Source organism: Amblyraja radiata, chromosome 2 (genome assembly GCF_010909765.2).
Source record: "Amblyraja radiata isolate CabotCenter1 chromosome 2, sAmbRad1.1.pri, whole genome shotgun sequence".
Taxonomy (NCBI): Eukaryota; Metazoa; Chordata; class Chondrichthyes; order Rajiformes; family Rajidae; genus Amblyraja; species Amblyraja radiata.
Genome location: NC_045957.1, coordinates 19805405 through 19825452, shown reverse-complemented (window position 1 = coordinate 19825452; position 20048 = coordinate 19805405). Strand labels below are relative to the sequence as shown.

Below are 20048 nucleotides of genomic sequence, written 5' to 3'. Positions count from 1 at the left end.
CATCTTGTAATCATTTTGTAATGCCACAGTAAAGTTGGCATCTATCCTGAACGAGCAGTTGGTATCTTGGTTATGGTATTGATTTATTATTGTCACATGTACCAAGATATAGTGAAAAGCTTTGTTTTTCATTTGCTATCCAAACAAATCATATTATACACGAATACAATTAAATTATATACCAGTACAACAGGCGATGAAAAGGGAAAAATATCTGAGGGCAGAAAATATTGTTCCGGCATTTATCGTGTTATAGCTACAGAGAAATTACAGATTTAAAAAGATCCAAGATTAAGACGGCACGGTGGTGCAGCGGTAGAGTTGTTGCCTTACATCAGAGACTCGGGTTCGATCCTGACTACGGGTGCTGTCTGGAAAGAGTCTGTACGTTCTCCCCATGACCTGCGTGGATTTTCTCCAGGTGCTCTGGTTTCCTCCCACACTCCAGAGACGTACAGGTTTGTAGGGTAATTGGTTTGGTAAAATTATAAATCATCCTTTATGGGAGTAGGATAGTGTTAGTATGCAGGGCTTGCTGGTCGGCGCGGACTCGGTGGGCCGAAGGGCCTGTTTCCACGCTGTATCTATAAACTAAATTAATTATCGAAGATTGGGACTACACCCTAGTTTCTGGGAGGACAGTTCAGATGTCTGATAACAGCCTTTCAGGCTGGCTCTGGCATGCTATGGCTTCACTTTCGAGCATACAGTTAAATATTAAAGTTCTTGTTGGCAAAATAGCTTTGGATCTTAATCTTGAATATATTCGCCAATTAACATTCACTTCCCTCCTGGGAAATTCAGAACATTTATAATTGTATGTGTCAACTAAACTTCCTGTTTTTGTTTTTAAGTCCAGAGTATTATTATTGGCCCCATGTTCTTAAATCTAAAATTAAATTTCATAAAGTTGTCTACCATTGCAAATTTTCGCTGCGAGTTTCTTTGGTTTGAGATTCAACACAGCGTCAAACAGCACTGATCATATCTCAATGATCTCTGGAGGCCACAAGTTTATTTTTCTTACCCCTTGCAGCTGTCGGGAGAGAAGTAGAAGACATTGTTTCATTCTATGTTTGTTAAATCCAAAAATGATAAAACTGTTCTCTTTCCTCTAAACAATTACATTATCTATTATTTAATGTGACTGGAAATTTGACTTGATAATTCTTCGTTAATTATCATCTAATTTCCATAACACTGGCTTCATCTGTCTGGGTGCAGAATAGATGATTGTTAATACTTTTACTAGTCCTTTAAGCTAATCCACTCTTCAAAAAGATCATGGTTCAAGTGGTCTTTGGTCCTGGTACATATTTTTGCATGTTCTGTTTCTGTTGTAGTCCAAAAATATATTATTTTCAGCCTTGGTCACATGTATCTTGTGTGTATTGTGATCATATTGAAAATATGGATATCCTTGTGGCATTAATAGCAATTATTCTGCCCCACAACATTCCAGACAGCTGTGCCAAGAATAACTAAGTAGTTTGCAATTTTGGTATGCATTGGAGGAAAATTTTGGAGGAAAAGTCAGGCACTGTTTGAGCTTCATACTCTACAGTTAGTATTCACTACAGTAAGTGAATTCATCTAATACCTTCCTAACTTACAAGAGCTGCATTACTGCTGCATTACAGAATAAGTATTTCTTCTGACTTAAGGATTTAAATCAGAAGCCTTGCAACTAGTATGACATAAGGACGTTGGCTCAACTGCAACTTGCTTTGCAACAGAGCCAAACTGATTCAAGTTAAGCCAAAATCAGAATTTCATTGGATGACATAAGGCACAATATTGCGATTCCAGTGTGTGTGTCCATGGTATGTTTCTACTATCAGCATCACATGTACATTGCCAGCAAACGTCATAGAGTGATGCAGCCTGGAAACAGGCCTTTTGTCTCATCTTGTCTATACTGACCAAGTTGGTATTGTGGGCTCATCCATTTGCCTGCATTTTGCCATATCCCCCTAAACCCTTCCTATCCATATATACCTCCAAATGTCTTTTGAAAGCTGCAATTGTATCTACTTCTATAGTTTCCTTTTGTAGCTCATTCTAGATATCGACTTCCCCCTCTGAGTAAAAACATTGCCCATGAGGTTCCTTCTGGTCTCTCCTCTCTCACTTAAAGCCTCTGCACTATTGTTTTATAAACATCTACCCTAGGAAAAAAGACTGAGTATTCACTTTATCAATCCCCCTCAAGACCTTGTCCACGTCAATAAAAGTCACCCCTTAGCCACCTATGCTCCAAAGAAAAAAGTACCAGCCTAACTATAGTCAAGCCTGCAAATTCTGGTAACATCCTGGTGAATATCTCTAATCAATCCATGCCTGTCCTGGTAGAAGGGTAGATCCTGTCCCTAAGGATCCCCTCATTTTCCCACCACTAATGTCAGGCACACTGCCTATAGTTCCCTGGCTTGTCTTCCCTGGCTGCCCTTTAATAGTGTTACAACTGCCATCCTCCAGTCTTCTGTCTGTTAAAGGCACAAATATCACTTCAAGAACTTCTGTAATTTCCTCCCTAGATTCCCACCAGGTCTGATGATACACTTGGTCAGTCTATGGGATTTATCCACTTTAATGTACTTTAAGCATTCACCACAGTATGTCTGCACTGAGTCTTTCACAAGCAATCAACTTTGCAGTTCTCTTGCCCACTGTCTCCCATGCCCTTGCAAATATTTCCGTATATATCCATTTCCTTTTAGAATCTGTTAATGCCATGCTATCATGTACTGGTTGCAAATCAAAGTCAGTTGCTCCACAGGTGTTTCCTAGGATTGCCTCTGGATCTTCTTAGGTTGTCTTAAATCTGTGTTATCTGCTTTGTTGAGCCTTGATCATATTGAATGGCGGTGCAGGCTCGAAGGGCCGAATGGCCTACTCCTGCACCTATTTTCTATGTTTCTATGTTTCACAACTAGTAATGGTTTCTCGTTATTTGCATAACCTAAACTTTGCCTTGTATTAAACATATTTTGTAAATGTCAATGTAGCATTCTCTAATCTAAGAAAAAAGATCCATTCTCCTTTCTATTCATGATCTGTAATCTGTTATTCAAAGAACAATGGTAGTAAACCTTACTTCTCATAATCATGTTGCCACTGCAATCATTGCTGTGTCGAGGGGAGTGAGACAGTTAGGAAACACAAGCTGATTTTATTCTGAAATACTGTTTTTTATTCATTTCTAGGAAAGTACATGCAGATGATGAATATACTAAAGCCGATTGCTTTTGATGTGATCCACTGTATGTCACAACTCTTTGATTATTATCTATATGCAGTATATACCTTCTTTGGCCGGGAAGACATGGTAAGTTCACAAATGCTGTAATAAAATAATGCAATTGATATTAGGATCTAATGGCAGACCACGACACATGCTTGGAACATTTTGGATTACAATTTATACTTCCTAATTTCAGCTCCAATAATCTTTCTATCTGGGATTTCAGGCTAAAACCAAAGTTACAAAAACTTGAAGTAAAACCAAAATGTTGAAGACATTCAACAAGGCAGGCAGTATTCTGAAAAGAGAAAAAAGACTAAAGGTTTCATATCGAACTGAACCTTCTGATCTACATGACCTGAGTGTTTCCAGAATTTTCCATTTTTATGTCAGGCTTCCAATATTGCCGGTTTATGATTTTCAACAGCAGCAACTTGCACTGCTTTATCCCTCATACAGTGCCCTCCACAATGTTTGGGACAAAGACCCATCATTTATTTATTTGCCTCTGTACGTCACAATTTCAGATTTGTAATAGAAAAAAGCACATGTGTTTAAGGTGCACATTGTCAGATTTTAATAAAGGCTATTTTTATACATTTTATTTTCACCATGTAGAAATTACAGCAGTATTTATATGTGTTCCCCGCATTTCAGGGCACCATAATGTTTGGGACACAGCAATGTCATGTAAATTAAAGTAGTCATGTTTAGTATATTGTTGCATATCCTTTGCATGCAATGACTGCTTGAAGTCTGTGATTCATGGACATCAACAGTTGCTGGGTGTCTTCTCTGGTGATGCTCTGCCAGGCCTATATTGCAACCATATTTAGCTTATGCTTGTTTTGGGGGCTAGTCCCCTTCAGTTTTCGCTTCAGAATATAAAAGGCATGCTCAATTGGGTTCAGATCAGGTGATTGACTTGGCCACTCAATAATTACCATTTTTTAGCTTTGAAAAACTCCTTTGTTGCTTTAGCAGTATGTTTGGGATTATTGTCTTCAATGAAGATGAGGGAGCCACTACCTACAGCAGCCATACATGCCCAGGCCAAAATACCCCCAGCACAGTGTTTCACAGATCACAGTTTCTTCGTACCTTGCTCTTGCCATCACTCTGATAGAAACATAGAAATTAGGTGCAGGAGTAGGCCATTCGGCCCGTCGAGCCTGCACCGCCATTCAATATGATCATGGCTGATCATCCAACTCAGTATCCCGTACCTGCCTTCTCTCCATACCCTCTGATCCCCTTAGCCACAAGGGCCACATCTAACTCCCTCTTAAATATAGCCAATGAACTGGCCTCGACTACCCTCTGTGGCAGGGAGTTCCAGAGATTCACCACTCTCTGTGTGAAAAAAGTTCTTCTCATCTCGGTTTTAAAAGATTTCCCCCTTATCCTTAAGCTGCGACCCCTTGTCCTGGACTTCCCCAACATCGGGAGCAATCTTCCTGCATCTAGCCTGTCCAACCCCTTAAGAATTTTGTAAGTTTCTATAAGATCCCCTCTCAATCTCCTAAATTCTAGAGAGTATAAACCAAGTCTATCCAGTCTTTCTTCATAAGACAGTCCTGACATCCCAGGAATCAGTCTGGTGAACCTTCTCTGCACTCCCTCTATGGCAATAATGTCCTTCCTCAGATTTGGAGACCAAAACTGTACGCAATACTCCAGGTGTGGTCTCACCAAGACCCTGTACAACTGCAGTAGAACCCCCCTGCTCCTATACTCAAATCCTTTTGCTATGAAAGCTAACATACCATTCGCTTTCTTCACTGCCTGCTGCACCTGCATGCCCACTTTCAATGACTGGTGTACCATGACACCCAGGTCTCGCTGCATCTCCCCTTTTCCTAGTCGGCCACCATTTAGATAATAGTCTGCTTTCCTGTTTTTGCCACCAAAATGGATAACCTCACATTTATCCACATTATACTGCATCTGCCAAACGTTTGCCCACTCACCCAGCCTATCCAAGTCACCTTGCAGTCTCCTAGCATCCTCCTCACAGCTAACACTGCCCCCCAACTTAGTGTCATCCGCAAACTTGGAGATGTTGCCTTCAATTCCCTCATCCAGATCATTAATATATATTGTAAATAGCTGGGGTCCCAGCACTGAGCCTTGCGGTACCCCACTAGTCACTGCCTGCCATCGTGAAAATGTCCCGTTTACTCCTACTCTTTGCTTCCTGTTTGCCAGTCAGTTCTCTATCCACATCAATACTGAACCCCCAATGCCATGTGCTTTAAGTTTGTAAACTAATCTCTTATGTGGGACCTTGTCGAAAGCCTTCTGGAAGTCCAGATACACCACATCCACTGGTTCTCCCCTATCCACGCTACTAGTTACATCCTCGAAAAATTCTATAAGATTCGTCAGACATGATTTACCTTTTGTAAATCCATGCTGACTTTGTCCAATGATTTCACCACTTTCCAAATGTGCTGCTATCCCATCTTTAATAACTGACTCTAGCAGTTTCCCCACTACCGATGTTAGACTAACTGGTCTGTAATTCCCCGTTTTCTCTCTCCCTCCCTTCTTAAAAAGAGGGGTTACGTTTGCTACCCGCCAATCCTCAGGAACTACTCCAGAATCTAAAGAGTTTTGAAAGATTATTACTAATGCATCCACTATTCCTGGAGCTACTTCCTTAAGTACTCTGGGATGCAGCCTATCTGGCCCTGGGGATTTATCGGCCTTTAATCCATTTAATTTACCCAACACCACTTCCCGGCTAACCTGGATTTCACTCAATTCCTCCAACTCCTTTGACCCGCGGTCCCCTGCTATTTCCGGCAGATTATTTATGTCTTCCTTAGTGAAGACGGAACCAAAGTAGTTATTCAATTGGTCCGCCATATAAGTTAATCTTCGCCTCATCTATCCACAAGACCTTTTTCCAGAACTGTGGTTGCTCTTTTAAGTACTTCTTGGCAAACTGTAACCTGGCCATCCTATGTTTGCGGCTAACCAGTGGTTTGCATCTTGCAGTGTAACCTCTATTTCTGTTCATGAAGTCTTCTGCGGACAATGGTCGTTGACAAATACATACCTGACTCCTGAAGAGTGTTTCAGATCTGTCGGGCAGGTGTTTGGGGATTTTTTTTTAATTATAGAGAGAATTCTTCTGTCATCAGCTGTGGAGGTCTTCCTTGGCCTGCCAGTCCCTTTGTGATTAGTAAGCTCACCAGTGCTCTCTTTCATCTTAATGATGTTCCAAACAGTTGATTTTGGTAAGCCTAGGGTTTGGCTGATGTCTCTAACAGTTTTCTTCTTGTTTCTCAGTCTCATAATGGCTTTTTTTGACTTTCATTGGCATGACTTTGGTCCTCATGTTGATAAACAGCAATAAAAGTTTCCAAAGGTGATGGAAAGACTGGAGGAAAGACTAGGTGCTGAGAGCTCTCTTATACCTACATTAAGGAGGAATTTAAACACTCCTGAGCAAAAACACCTGTGAAGCCATGTGTCCCAAACATTATGGTGCCCTGAAATGAGGGGAGACTGTATAAACACAGCTGTAATTTCTACATGGTGAAACCAAAATGTGTAAAAATACCTCTCATAAAATCTGACAATGTGCACTTTAACCACATGTGATTTTTTTTTTCTAGTACAAATCTCAAATTGTGGAGCACAGAGGCAAATAAAGAAATGTTGGGTCTTTGTCACAAACATTATGGAGAGCGCTGTATCTGGTCAGTCCACAAGACTGCTTTGATTACCCACTTACCGCATTATAAACAGTGAACGCATGTGCATAGATCAAGCAGCCAGGGCATGCGTGGCTGCTGATATTTCTGGTATAGAATATTTTCACAAATACCTGAGGTTGTGGACGAGCAGCAATGCATCCAGTCATGCACAGTAAATAGCTCATTATGACTTTTAGTGCTTTGTGCATTAACAAATGGTTAAATTGCAGTAGTGAAATCATTTGATTAAATGAGAACTAAAAGATAAACCAGAAGAAATAGAAGATACTGGGACATTGAAGACGGATTATGTCAGTGAACTCATAATGCAGCCCAGTGACTTGGAGAAATTAGTTCAAATCCCAGCGTGGCAGATGGCAAATTTAAATTCAGTTAATTGTAAGGCTTAATGACCGTGAAATTATCTGAGTGTTGTAAAATCCCTTGTGGTTCACATAGTTTCTGCTCTAGTTTGTACATGACTTCAGGGTCACACCATTGTGATTAATTCAGCATCCTTTGGACATGCAAGTTATTCAATTGTACCAAAATCCATGTTATGCAGTAAGCGCTCACCTAGACACTAGATTTGTATATGAAAAACACATTCAGCCCTATATATTTGTAAAGTCTTGTACGGGAACATATGAAATGCTGAAATTTGGAGAAGAGTCTCAATCCATTTCTTCAACCTTCTGATGTACATAAATACAGAATCATACTTTTCATCCAGCATCCACGACTTGTTTATTACTTTTTCTGTGTATGTCTTAGCTCCCAAGCAGAAGAAAATGCCAGATACATCAGCACACGGGAATTGGGAGGGAGTAGTCATGGCAGTACTCAATATTGACCATGGATCCCACAATGTTATTGCATCAAGAAATCTTTTTCATCACATCTGTACCTCCCACTTGAGCTCAGAATTATGATGGCATGTTTTCCATTCACCTGAATGCACATAATTGAACAACATCCAAGTCCATACAATCCTGGGCAATGCAGTGAAGAGACAATCGCCTGCTTCATCACTCTCCCTCACCAACATACCATGGCTATTGTGCAAACAATCAGAAAAATGCACTGCTGTTACACCTCCAACATTTATTTTGATAGAACCTCACAAACTTGTGAACTTACCTAGAGCAATGCAATGGCACTGCTGATAGACCTGCTGCCTTACAGCTCAACCTATTTGGATTTGCTCAGTTATTTGACCTGAAATAGTTTTATGAGAGAAATTGGGGTAGTATCCAGTCATTAAAGATTTAGTCCGTGTTATATTTGAATGGCCAAATGTTTTGAAAGGGTAATTCTGTATAAGTGTATTAAGTTTGGATGTATTGAGTTCCATTTTGTTTCATAATTTGATTTCAAAGACAATATTCAGGAGAGCCAATATTTTGGGCTGTGGAGTTAAAATAAAGATGGACATTGATTGAGGTAACATACCTGATCGTACTTTAGTTTGTTCGAATGATACAAACAAAATATTTTGAATTTGCATGGGTGAATTTTGTAGTGTTCCTAAATGAAATATTTGAAGAGCATTGACAATGCACTGCATTAATGGCATTTTGCAAAAATTTGAATAACTATTAAATGGAATCTGATAAATCATATTTTTTATTAGAAGATTAAATTGTATTTATTATTATTTGTTAGAATAAACAATATTATGACATAAATACAGTACCTCCGATAATGAAATACCTGACCTGCATTCTCTATTATTTGCTTTCAGTACGAGTCCACAGGACTAGGACTAATCAGCAGCAGACTACGGACCACACTGAGTAGAATACAAGAAAATCTTATCGATCTGGTGAGGAGGTGGATTTCTGAATTATTGCTTCAGTTAAATTAACAAATGATTTCCAACATTGTAAGAGATTTGTACTCATGAAATTAGTAGCTGTGGATAGTAAATGAATTATGGATTTTCCAACCTTTTTAGCTTGTTGTCTCAGGTGATTGTTCATAAACAGGCGCAATCTTTTGTAATTTCAGAGATTACAAAATTGGTTTCATGTTTCATTTGGAGGCTTAAAATCAAGCCTTGATTCCATCATTCAGTGTTCAATCAACTCACTAATTGTACACCTGTAAATAGTGTTGGCAATCCTTTTTTATAAAATCAAAAAAGTGCTGAAAATACTCAACAGAGCTGCCTGCATCAGCAAGAGAGTCAGTTCACAGTTCAGATCAGTGATCTTTTGCCAAAACTTGGAAGAAGTTAGAAATCAAACGTGCATAAAAAATAGAAATAATTGGGTACCGTATTCGTCTTTTTAAGGAAAAATGGTCATCTGCTGCAAGGTTTTCTGATGAGGTGACTGAACTATTATCTAGAATGGAAGGCTGAAATATATGATATATATGCATGTAGATTAGGGATTGTCAGCATGCTTTTGTACGTGGGAGATCATGTCTAATAAATGTGTTTACATTTTTGGAAAAGGTAACAGTTGACGAGGGCAAGGCAGTAGACATTGTCTATCTGAACTGCAACAAGGTCTTTGATAAGGTTCTGCATGATAGGCTCCTCTAGAAGATTAGATCATGTGGAATCCAGGCTGAGCCAGCAAATTGAACTTAGAATTGACCTCATGGAAGGAAGCAGAGGGTGTGTGAGGAAGGATGTTCTTTGGACTCCAGGCCCGTGATGAGTGTATGCCTCTGGTATCGGTGCTGATACCTTTGCTGTTTGTGGTTTATATGGTGAGATTTATTTGGTTTATTTGGTGAGACCACACCTGGAGTATTGCGTACAGTTTTGGTCTCCTAATCTGAGGAAAGACATTCTTGCCGTAGAGGGAGTACAGAGAAGGTTCACCAGACTGATTCCTGGGGTGGCAGGACTTTCATATGAAGAAAGACTGGATAGACTCGGCTTGTACTCGCTGGAATTTAGAAGATTGAGGGAGGATCTTATAAAAACTTACAAAATTCTTAAGGGGTTTGTCAGACTAGATGCAAGATATAACCTCCATCCAAGTCTGAGGATTACTCACTTGTTGCAAGTTCAAACCAATATAGCAACTAAAACAACTGGTTGATTTCCATTTTTTGCTGTAAATTTTTATGTTGTTTTATGACACAATCATAGGGTCACAGTCAAGGATAGGACCGAGATGAGAAAAAAAAATTCACACAGAGAGTGGTGAATCTGTGGAATTCTCTGCCACAAGGGAGTTAGATGTGGCCCTTGTGGCTAAAGGGATCAGGGGGTATAGAGAAAAGGCAGGTACAGGATACTGAGTTGGATGGGGCAGAGAAGCAGGGAGAGGGGGCAGAGAAGCAGGGAGGGGGGGCAGAGAAGCAGGGAGGGGGGGGGCAGAGAAGCAGGGAGGGGGGGGCAGGGAGGGAGGGGGCGGGCAGACGGAGGGAGGGAGGGGTGGCAGAGGGAGGGAGGGGGGGCAGAGAGGGAGGGAGGGAGGGGGGGAAGAGAGGGAGGGAGGGGGGCAGAGAGAGAGGATGGGGGGGGGGCAGAGAGGGAGGTAGAGAAGGAGGGGGTAGAGAGGGAGTGCGAGGCGGTAGAGATGGGGGGGGGGGGGGGGAGGTGGGGTGGAGGCAGCACTTACCCAGGCCGTAGAGTAGCTGCCTCCCCACCGGGTGCCGGGCCCGAGCGAGGCTGCGGGCGGCTGTGGACCCGTGGGCGGGCGTCGAGCCAAAGACCCCGAGCGAGGTGGCGGGCGATCGTCGACCCGAGGGAGGCTGCAGGCGGACGTGGGCTCGAGGGAGGCCGCGGGAAGCAGGGCGGGCGTCGAGCCAGGATCGGCCCGCGGCAGCGGCCTCCCCACCATGCACGCGGACGGTGAGCAGGTAGGACCACTCTCCATGCAGCGGAGGGCCGGCCGATCGTGGCTTCCGCGAGGGGAAGCACACCCACCCACGTGACAGACGATCGGGCGGGAGAGACGGAAAGGAGGTCGTCCCCCGTGATAGCCAGAGATCGCCAGGTGGGATCTGGATCACCAGCGAGGAAAAGGCGTCATGATTCCCCAAGTTCCTGCGATCGAAGCGCTCTGGAGCTCCGAAGCGCTCGTGCCCTCGGAAGCGCTCGGGAGCTGCAGTACAGAGCCCACTGCTCGTTCTTTCTGCGTCTTTTGAAGAACCGGGGTGGAGGGAGGTGACATCACTCACTGCGCGCGGAACACAGCGCAGCAGGCCGCGAGGAGCAAAGCTATTGTGACGTCGTTAGCGAGACAATCTCGTTTATTTTCCGAGTTATTTGAAATATTTGAACATTTTCATAAATCTCGAGAAATCATGCATTAAATTTTCAGATAAGGCGATTTTTGACATCATGGCATAAATCTCTATCGGAATATGTAAAAATGTCACCATTAGCGCGTCCTGTTTTCGAAGAGATGTGAAACGCACACGAACATCTCTCACACACACACACACACACACATCCAAGATCAGAGTTTTATAAGTATAAAGATGTACTGGAACTCCAAGATCTCTCTGTTGATCATCACACTCCAGGGCTCTGTGTAAGTCCTGCCCTTATTTAACTTGCTAGAATGCATCACCATGTCATTACTTGGCTCATTTTCCCAGTTATGTTAGATCCTCTGAAATTACTTATTACTTTTTACACTGTCAACAATGTCACCAACTTTGATGCCATCCTCAAACATACTAACCATGTCAACTACATTTTCATCAAAATAGTTAATGTAGATAACAAACAACTGTGGACCCAACATAGAAACACAGAAAACAGGTGCAGAAGTAGGCCATTCGGCCCTTCGAGCCAGCACCACCATTCAATATGATTATGGCATATCATCCAAAATCAGCACCCCTTTCTGGCTTTTTCCCCATATCCCTTTATTCCATTAGCCCTAAGAGCTAAATCTAACTCTTTTGAAAACATCCAGTGAATTGGCCTCCACTGCCCCTGTGGCAGATAATTCCACAGATTCACAACTCTCTGGGTGAAATTCCACATATTCACAATTCTGGGTGAAATGATCTTTGTGTCATACCACTAGTCACGGGTCTCCGATCTGTAAAACAACCCTCCACTACCACCCTCTGATTCTTACCACCAAGCCAATTTTGTATCCAATTTGCTTGCTCACCCTGGATCCCATGAGATCTAACCTTCCGGACCAGTCTACCATGCAGGTCTTTGTCAAAGTCCTTGCTAATGTCTATGTAGAAAACTACTTTAAATGACCATCGATGTTAGGCATCAACATGATGGGCCGAAGAGCTTGTAAATATACTTACATCTATAATATACTTCTTCTATAGGTAGGTGATATATACTAATTCTAAGTATTTCAAAAGATTTTTTGTTTTTATTTTAAATCTTTATATTTTTTAATTGGCTTTCTGATTTTTAGGTCTGTCCCATTGGCCTACGTATATTGTGCTCTTCTATTTGACAGTCAGGATAGTCTGTATATGAGGTGGTATAATAAAATTGTTAAACCATGCCTTGTTTTGCAAGCAAGAATGAGGCCTTTGAAACTGTTGCATTAAAGAAGATGTCTCAAAGAATAGTGTCAGAGGCTCCGATCAACTTGAAAAAGATTATCCGAGCAAAAAAATATAATCCTTTACTTCCTGTGGAGTACACACACTACAAATCTGGATTCTTTGGAGTCGAAGCAATGCTCATAATTTATAATTTGTGTAAAATATGAAAGGCTAAGGACTGCTGACAGTTTTGGTCTCCACACATCAGTAACACACTTTGAGAATAGAAGTGGTGTTCACAACAGAGATATAATGCTGTTTGCAATGATGGAATACAAATTTGGAATATTTTGGAATAGAAAGGATTAATAGATGACCTGATTGGTGTTTAAAGTTGTAAAAAGAGATGGTACTGCATTCATTAACATGAGGCCAAGGTTAGATCAGTCATGATCTTAGTGAATCGTGGAGCAGGCTTGAGGGAGCAACTGGCCAATTTCCTACTGCTGTTTATGGCTGAGTAAGATGAGAACAGAAATCTTGAAATAGGATTTGAGGCAAAAGATAGAGGGAAAATATTGGATTTTAACCACTTATCCAACTTTTTCTTCGTCAAAGTAATTTATTCACAGTTGTCAGTCACAACTTCAATATTCCAAAACTTAAATCTTCCCAAAAAAAAATGTAGAATGAGAAAAGTATGGGGCAAAATAATTGTAATTGCATGCTAATGACCAAAATCTTTATAAGCGCTAACATGAATATCCAGTTTTCCTATCAAGCGACTATTAAACGTAAAAACCTATTTTTGTTTATTGAAATTTGGTTTAAATTATTTAATCAGACAAGCAGTATGTATACCATTGCAAAATCATTGAGTTACTAAAAGGAAAGGATTATTTCCATTTCAACTCCTTGCAGAGTTGCACTGCTTGCTTGATTGTGTTAATTAGCAGAATGTCATCTGATTCTCTGCATACACCAGTCACTATCTGTTTTTAATGTAAAATAAACATGAAGCAATACTATAACCGAACACGTAGTTTACTCATGATTACAGCTGAGAGACAAATAACAGTTCGACTAAGTATCAACTATTCCAGCTGTTCACATTTTGCTTAAATTATGACAACAATTTTCTTTACACCGAAAATGAGAAAACTTAGTTGACAGTAAAGCCATAGTCTAGCTAATTGATTGCAGGTTTTCTGGTTCATAAAAGATGAATTAGGTTCTAATTATATGTATTTTGCCGAGTGAAAATGAAATTACTTAAATATGGCTCAGATTTTAAAATCTTGATAAATTGGCCTCAACAAACTGTCATCAAAAATCTTGCCATTTCTGACAGAAATTTTTTGTTCCTGATATCGGACGTTCACTCTATAGAATCTCTAGTATAAATTGGTTGAGCAACTAATCAAACCAAAGAATTCTAACATATACTAATTGTTAAATGAAGTAAAAGAGTCAAAACTGCTTATTCCTAATGGGGATCTCTGCATGGGTATCACCTGAAGTACAAGGGGAGAAAAAACATAAGAGTATTTCTCCTCTAAAAGGTTAGTAGAAATTAAGAACTCTATCCCAAATCACATGGATGTTCATTTCATTATAAATTGACAAAACAGATTATTAGGATTTTGTTAGTTAGGGCTATCATTGGTTTGGAGCAAAGGCAAGTAAGTTGATGTTCAAAGAAGGTTTGAACTAATAGAATCGTAAATTGAAGTTGAGTGTTTAGATCTACTTTTGTCTTACGAGCGTGTAAAAAAAGAAACAAATTAACATAGAAGAAAGCAGTACTGAAGCAGGTTGATCACAACTGTCCACAAGGCAACTTTCATCGGAGATGTCCTAATTCCTAAGGAAACAGGGGTTCCCCTCTTCCATTATAGATGAGGCTCTCACTAGGGTCTCCTCGATATCCCGCATCTCTCTCTTGTTCCCCCTCCTCCCATTCGCAAGGAAGAGTCCCCCTTGTCCACCTTCCACCCCATCAGCCGTCGCATACAGCATATGATCCTCCAACACTTTTGCCACCTCCAATGGGATCGCACTACTGGCCACATCTTCCCATCTCCACCACTTTCTGCTTTCCCCAGACCGTTCCCTCCGCAACTCCCTGGTCAACTCGTCCCTTCCCACCCAAACCACCTTCTCCCCAGGTGCTTTACCCTGCAACCGCAGAAGATGCAACACCTGTCCCTTTACCTCCCCCCTCAACTCCATCCAAGGATCCTGACAGTCTTTTCAGATGAGGCAGAGGTTCACTTGCACCTCTTCCAACCTCATCTATTGTATCTGCTGTTCCAGGTGTCAACTTCTGTACGTCAGCCTGACCAAGCACAGGCTCGGCGATCGTTTTGCTGATCGTTTTCCGCTCACTCCGCCTTAACCTACCTGATCTCCCAGTTGCTCAACACTTTAGCTCCTCCTCCCATTCCCAATCTGACCATTCTGTCCTGTGCCTCCTTTGTCAAAGTGAGGCCCAGCACAAATTGGAGGAACAGCACCTCATATTTCGCTTGGGTAGCTTTCACCCCAGTGGTATGAACATTGACTTCTCTAACTTCAACTGGCCTTTGCTTTCCCTCTCCCAATCCCCTCCCCCTTCCCAGTTCTCCCACCAGTCTTACTGTCTCTGACTACATTCTATCTCTGCCCCGCCCACTCCCCTGACATCAGTCTGAAGAAGGGCCTCGACCCGAATCGTCATTCATTTCTTCTCTCCAGAGATGCTGCCTGTCCCGCTGAGTTACTCCAGCATTTTGTGTCTACCTTTGATTTAAACCAGCATCTGCAGTTCTTTCCTACACATTTTGTCAACTTTCACAAACTGCTTGACAAGAAACCAATATAACGTCTAAAGGAGAACTGAACATGGATTTTCCAAAGCTGATCGTTGAAGTCATCATGAAGCAAATGTGTTAAGTATTGGAAATGCAACTAAACATACAGTTTCTGGTTTTAACCGAGACAGGAATATAGGCAGGCAGCTGATCTATTTGTGGTATATGGATTGATCATTTAAGTATTATAGACAGCAGCCAGTCCTTTGACCATTATTTATACACTGCTGGGGAATCCATTTTGTAGGATAGGTGAAGCAATAATATTTTATTCAGGCTTAACAAACTATCAAGTTGACCAATGTGTGAATTCAGCACCGCAACCACCTCCACATCCGCCCACATTAACTGTTTGCGTACCTTAACAACCTTCAGTTCTAATGCTACCTCCTACTTGTCCTTGAACTGTGACCAACACCTGTTGCTCAGCTAACTCAGTCTGATTTTCTGTCCCCTCTCTCCAACTGTTAACCGCTTTCTTCACCCTCTCCGTTACCAGGTATCTTCCCACACCTCCCTGTGACTTTACTCTATCTCTCCAGCTGCTACTCTGTCTTTCTCAAAACTATTATGGGCCACATAACCACACAACTCTACCATCACCGAGTTACATTCCAAGCCGACACTTTGATTCAGTATTAATTCAACACATTTAACAAATCATAGATCATGGAACAGAACAGCACAAGAACAGGCCCTTCGTCCCATAATGTTTGTGTTGAACATGACGCCAGTTATTGTTCTCTGCCTGTCTGTGATGTACAGTGCATTCAGAAAGTATTCAGACCCCTTCACTTTTCCACATTTTGTTACACTACAGCCTTATTCTAAAAATGGATTAAATTCTTTTTTTTTAAAATATAATCAATCTACACACAATATCCTATAATAAAAAATCAAAACAGGTATTTAGAAATTTTTGCAAATTAAAAAGAAGTAACTGAAATATCACATTTACGTAAGTATTCAGACCCTTTACTCAATACTTTGTTAAAGCACCTTTGGCAGCGATTACAGCCTCAAGTCTTCTTGGGTATGACACTACAAGCTTGGCACCTGTATTTGGGTAATTTCTCCCATTCTTCTCTGCAGATCCACTCAAGCTCTGTCAGGTTGGATGGGGAGCATGGATGCACAGCTATTTTCAGGTCCAGAGATGTTCTATCAGGTTCAAGTCCGGCTCTGGCTGGGCCACTCAAGGACATTCCCAAACTTGTCACAAAGCCACTCCTTCATTGTCTTGGCTGTGTGCTTAGGGTCATTGTCCTGTTGGAAGGTGAACCATCGCCCCAGTCTGAGGTCCAGAACGCTTTGGAGCAGGTTTTCATCAAGGATCACAGGTACACAAAAATGCTGGAGAAACTCAGCGGGTGCAGCAGCATCTATGGAGCGAAGGACATAGGTAACGTTTCGGGCCGAAACACTTCTTCAGGCTCGAAATGTTGCCCATCTCCTTCGCTCTATAGATGCATTTTTCCAGCATCTGCAGTTCCTTCTTAAACATTTCATTAAGGATCTCTCTGTACTTTGCTCCGATCAGCTTATCCTGACTAGTCTCTCAGTTCCTGCCGCTGAAAAACATCCCCACAGCATGATGCTGCGACCACCATGCTTCAACGTAGGTATGGTATTGGCCAGGTGATTGGCGGTGCAGTGAGGCCAAAGAGTTCAATCTTGATTTCATCAGACCAGAGAATCTTGTTTCTCATTGTCTGAGAGTCCTTTAGGTGCCTTTTGGCAAACTCCAAGCCGGCTGTCATGTGCCTTTTACTGAGGAGTGGCCACTCCACCATAAAGGCCTGATAGGTGGAGTGCTGCAGATCTAGTTGTCCTTCTGGAAGGTTCTCCCATTTCCACAGAGGAATCTGGAGCTCTGTCAGAGTGACCATCTAGTTCTTGGTCACCTCCCTGACCAAGGCCCTTCTCCCCCGATTGCTCAGTTTGGCCGGGCGGCCAGCTCTATGAAGAGTGGTTCCAAAGTTCTTCCATTTAGGAATGACGGAGGCCACTGTGCTCTTCGGGACCTGCAATGCTGCAGAAATTGTTTTATACCCTTCCCCAGATCTGTGTCTCGACACAATCCTGTCTAGGAGGTCTACAGACAATTCCTTCATCTTCATCTTCATGGCTTGGTTTTTGCTCTGACATGCACTGTCAACTGTGGGACATTTTATAGACAGGTGTGTGCCTTTCCAAATCATGTCCAATCAATTTAATTTACCACTGGTGGACTCCAATCAAGTTGTAGAAACATCTCAAGGATAATCAATGGAACCAGGATGAACCTAAGCTCAATTTTGAGTGTCATAGCAAAGGGTCTGAATACTTATGATTGTGATAATTCAGTTGTTTCTTTTTAATGATTTTGCAAAAATTTCTAAACACCTGTTTTCGCTTCTTTATTCTGGGGTATTGTGTGTAGCTTGATGAAAAATAAAATAATTTAATCCACTTTAAGATAAGGCTGTAACGTAACAAAATGTGGAACAAGTGAAGGGGTCTGAATACTTTCTGAATGCACTGTATATCCCTCCATTTCCTGTATATCCATGTGTGATCTATAAACCTCTTAAATGCCAAAACACATCTGCTTCCACCTCCATACCTGATATTGTGTTTCAGACACCCACCCATATGTATAAAAACAAACCAAAAGCTTACCCTGCAAATCTCCTTTAAACGTTCCCCCCCTGGGTGTGTACTTTAGACACATTTACTTTTTGTTTTGCAAGGTGATCATTGTTTTAACGCAAGAAAGCTGGTGGGCAGTTTGCCCTATGTACGATCCCAAATATAGAAAGGAAATAACTGATCGGATCATATGTTTTTAGAGATTGGTTGTGGGATAAATATTGTCAGCAAGAAAATATTGATCTCTGAGCCAACCTCTAAATACAGATGATCTGGTCAATTATTTCAATAAACATCTTGTAATCAAGGTTTCAAGCTCAAGGTTTCAAGGTCAGTTTATTGTCACATGTACCAGTTAAGGTACAGTGAAATTTGAGTTACCATACAGCCATACTAAGTGAAAAACAACAAGACACACAAGCACATAAAAGTTAACATAAACACCCACCACAGTGAATTCCACATTCCTCACTGTGATGGAAGGCAATAAAGTTCAAACTTCTTCCTCTTTGTTCTCCCGTGGTCGGGACAATCAAACCATCTGCAGTCGGGGCGATCAAAGCCCCCGCAGTCGACGATCGAAGACCCCGTCGGGGTGATTGAAACTTTCGCGGTTGAAACTCTCCGCGCGGCATATCCCGAGTCGGCCTCTTCTTACCAAAGACCGCGGGCTTCATGATATTAAAGTCCACAGGTCCCGCGGTTGGAGCTTCGATCCCCGGCAAAGGGATCGCAAACTCCGCGATGTTAAAGTCCCGCAGTCTCCCGCGGCTTGGAGCGCCGGGTGCTTCTCCAGGAAAGGCCGCCATCTCCACGATGTTACGCCACAGTGGGGACGGAGATACCATATGGAAAATTTAAATCGTATTTCCGTTGAGGTAAGAAATTGAAACAAAAAATCCCTCAACCCCACCCCCACATAAAACAAACCAAGGAACACTAAAATATACTTTTAACACATAATAAAAATAACAAAAAACAAGAAAGGACAGATACTGTTGGTGAGGCAGCCACTGCTGGTGGCACCACCCGGTGATTATCTTGTAATGCCACAAGAAAGTTGGCATCTATCCTGAACGAGCAGTTGGTATCTTAGTTTTGGTATTGATTTATTATTGTCACATGTACCAAGATATAGTGAAAAGCTTTGTTTATGTGCTATCCAGTCAAATCATATTATACACAAAATCAATATTCATACCGCTGGAGGTAGACACAGAATGCTGGAGTAACTGGGTCAGGCAGCATCTCTGGATAGAAGGAATGGGTGACATTTCGGGTCGAGACCCTTCTTCTGACTGAGTCGGGAATGGGAGACACAGATATGGAAGGGTAATGTGTGAAAACGAGACATCAATGAGGACGAAGTTCAAGGAAGATGTAGAACAGATCAATATTAGCTAGGGGAAGGTGACCACAAAGCATACAAAGATAACATTTAATTCGGAAGATAGTCAGACTGGTCAAAGAACTAGGTGGGGGGAGGGATGGAGAGAGAGGGAAAGCAATGGTTGCTTGAAGTTAGAGACATCAATATTCATACCGCTAGGGTGTAAGCTGCCCAAGCATTAGCCAGATGACTCGCGTGTCCTGCTTCAGTCTGATAACTTCAAGAATTGTGGGCATTAATATTAGGCTTGCATAGAGTGGATGTGGAGAGGATGTGTCCTCTAGTGGGAGTGTCCAGGACTAGAGGTCATTAGCCTCAATTAAAGGACGTTCTTTTAGGAAGGAGATGCAAATTTCTTTAGTCAGAGGGTGTTGAATCTGTGGATTTTTTTTGCCACAGAAGTCTGTAGAGGCCAAGTCATTGGATAAGGCAGAGATTGCTAGATTCTTGATTAGTACAGGTGTCCGAGATTATGGGGAGAAGGCAAAGAGAATGGAGTTAGAAGGGAGAGATGGTTCAGACATGATTGAATGGCAGAGTAGACTTGATGGGCCAAATGACCTAATTCCGCTCCTGTCACTTATGACCTGATGACCTTAAAGCTATGCCCTCAAACAGCGAACAATGCAGCACAGGAACAGGCCCTTCAGCCTATTGGCCCCATGCTGAACATGATGCTAATCTCCTCTGCCTGCACGTAATCCAAATGGCTCCATCCTTCTGATACATTGACACCGAGATTCATAATTGTTAAATATCCTCAGAACAAACAGGTTGGGAATCAC

The 20048-nt window shown here is 41.8% G+C and overlaps 1 protein-coding gene and 1 long non-coding RNA gene across 3 annotated transcripts in view; both read left to right on the top strand.

Annotated features, from left to right (window-relative positions):
• The window catches only part of vps50 (VPS50 subunit of EARP/GARPII complex), a 138808-nt gene that overhangs the window by 95683 nt on the left and 23077 nt on the right, over window positions 1-20048 (top strand). For both annotated transcript variants that reach the window (XM_033042743.1, XM_033042751.1), the window contains 2 exons: window positions 3207-3328; window positions 8696-8776. In XM_033042743.1, coding sequence (XP_032898634.1) covers window positions 3207-3328; window positions 8696-8776 — 203 coding nt within the window. The remainder of the gene's footprint in view (window positions 1-3206; window positions 3329-8695; window positions 8777-20048) is intronic.
• LOC116986937 lies at window positions 10440-19497 on the top strand. Its single transcript, XR_004415598.1, has 3 exons — window positions 10440-10451; window positions 11325-11326; window positions 19190-19497. It is a non-coding gene; the product is annotated as an uncharacterized LOC116986937 (long non-coding RNA).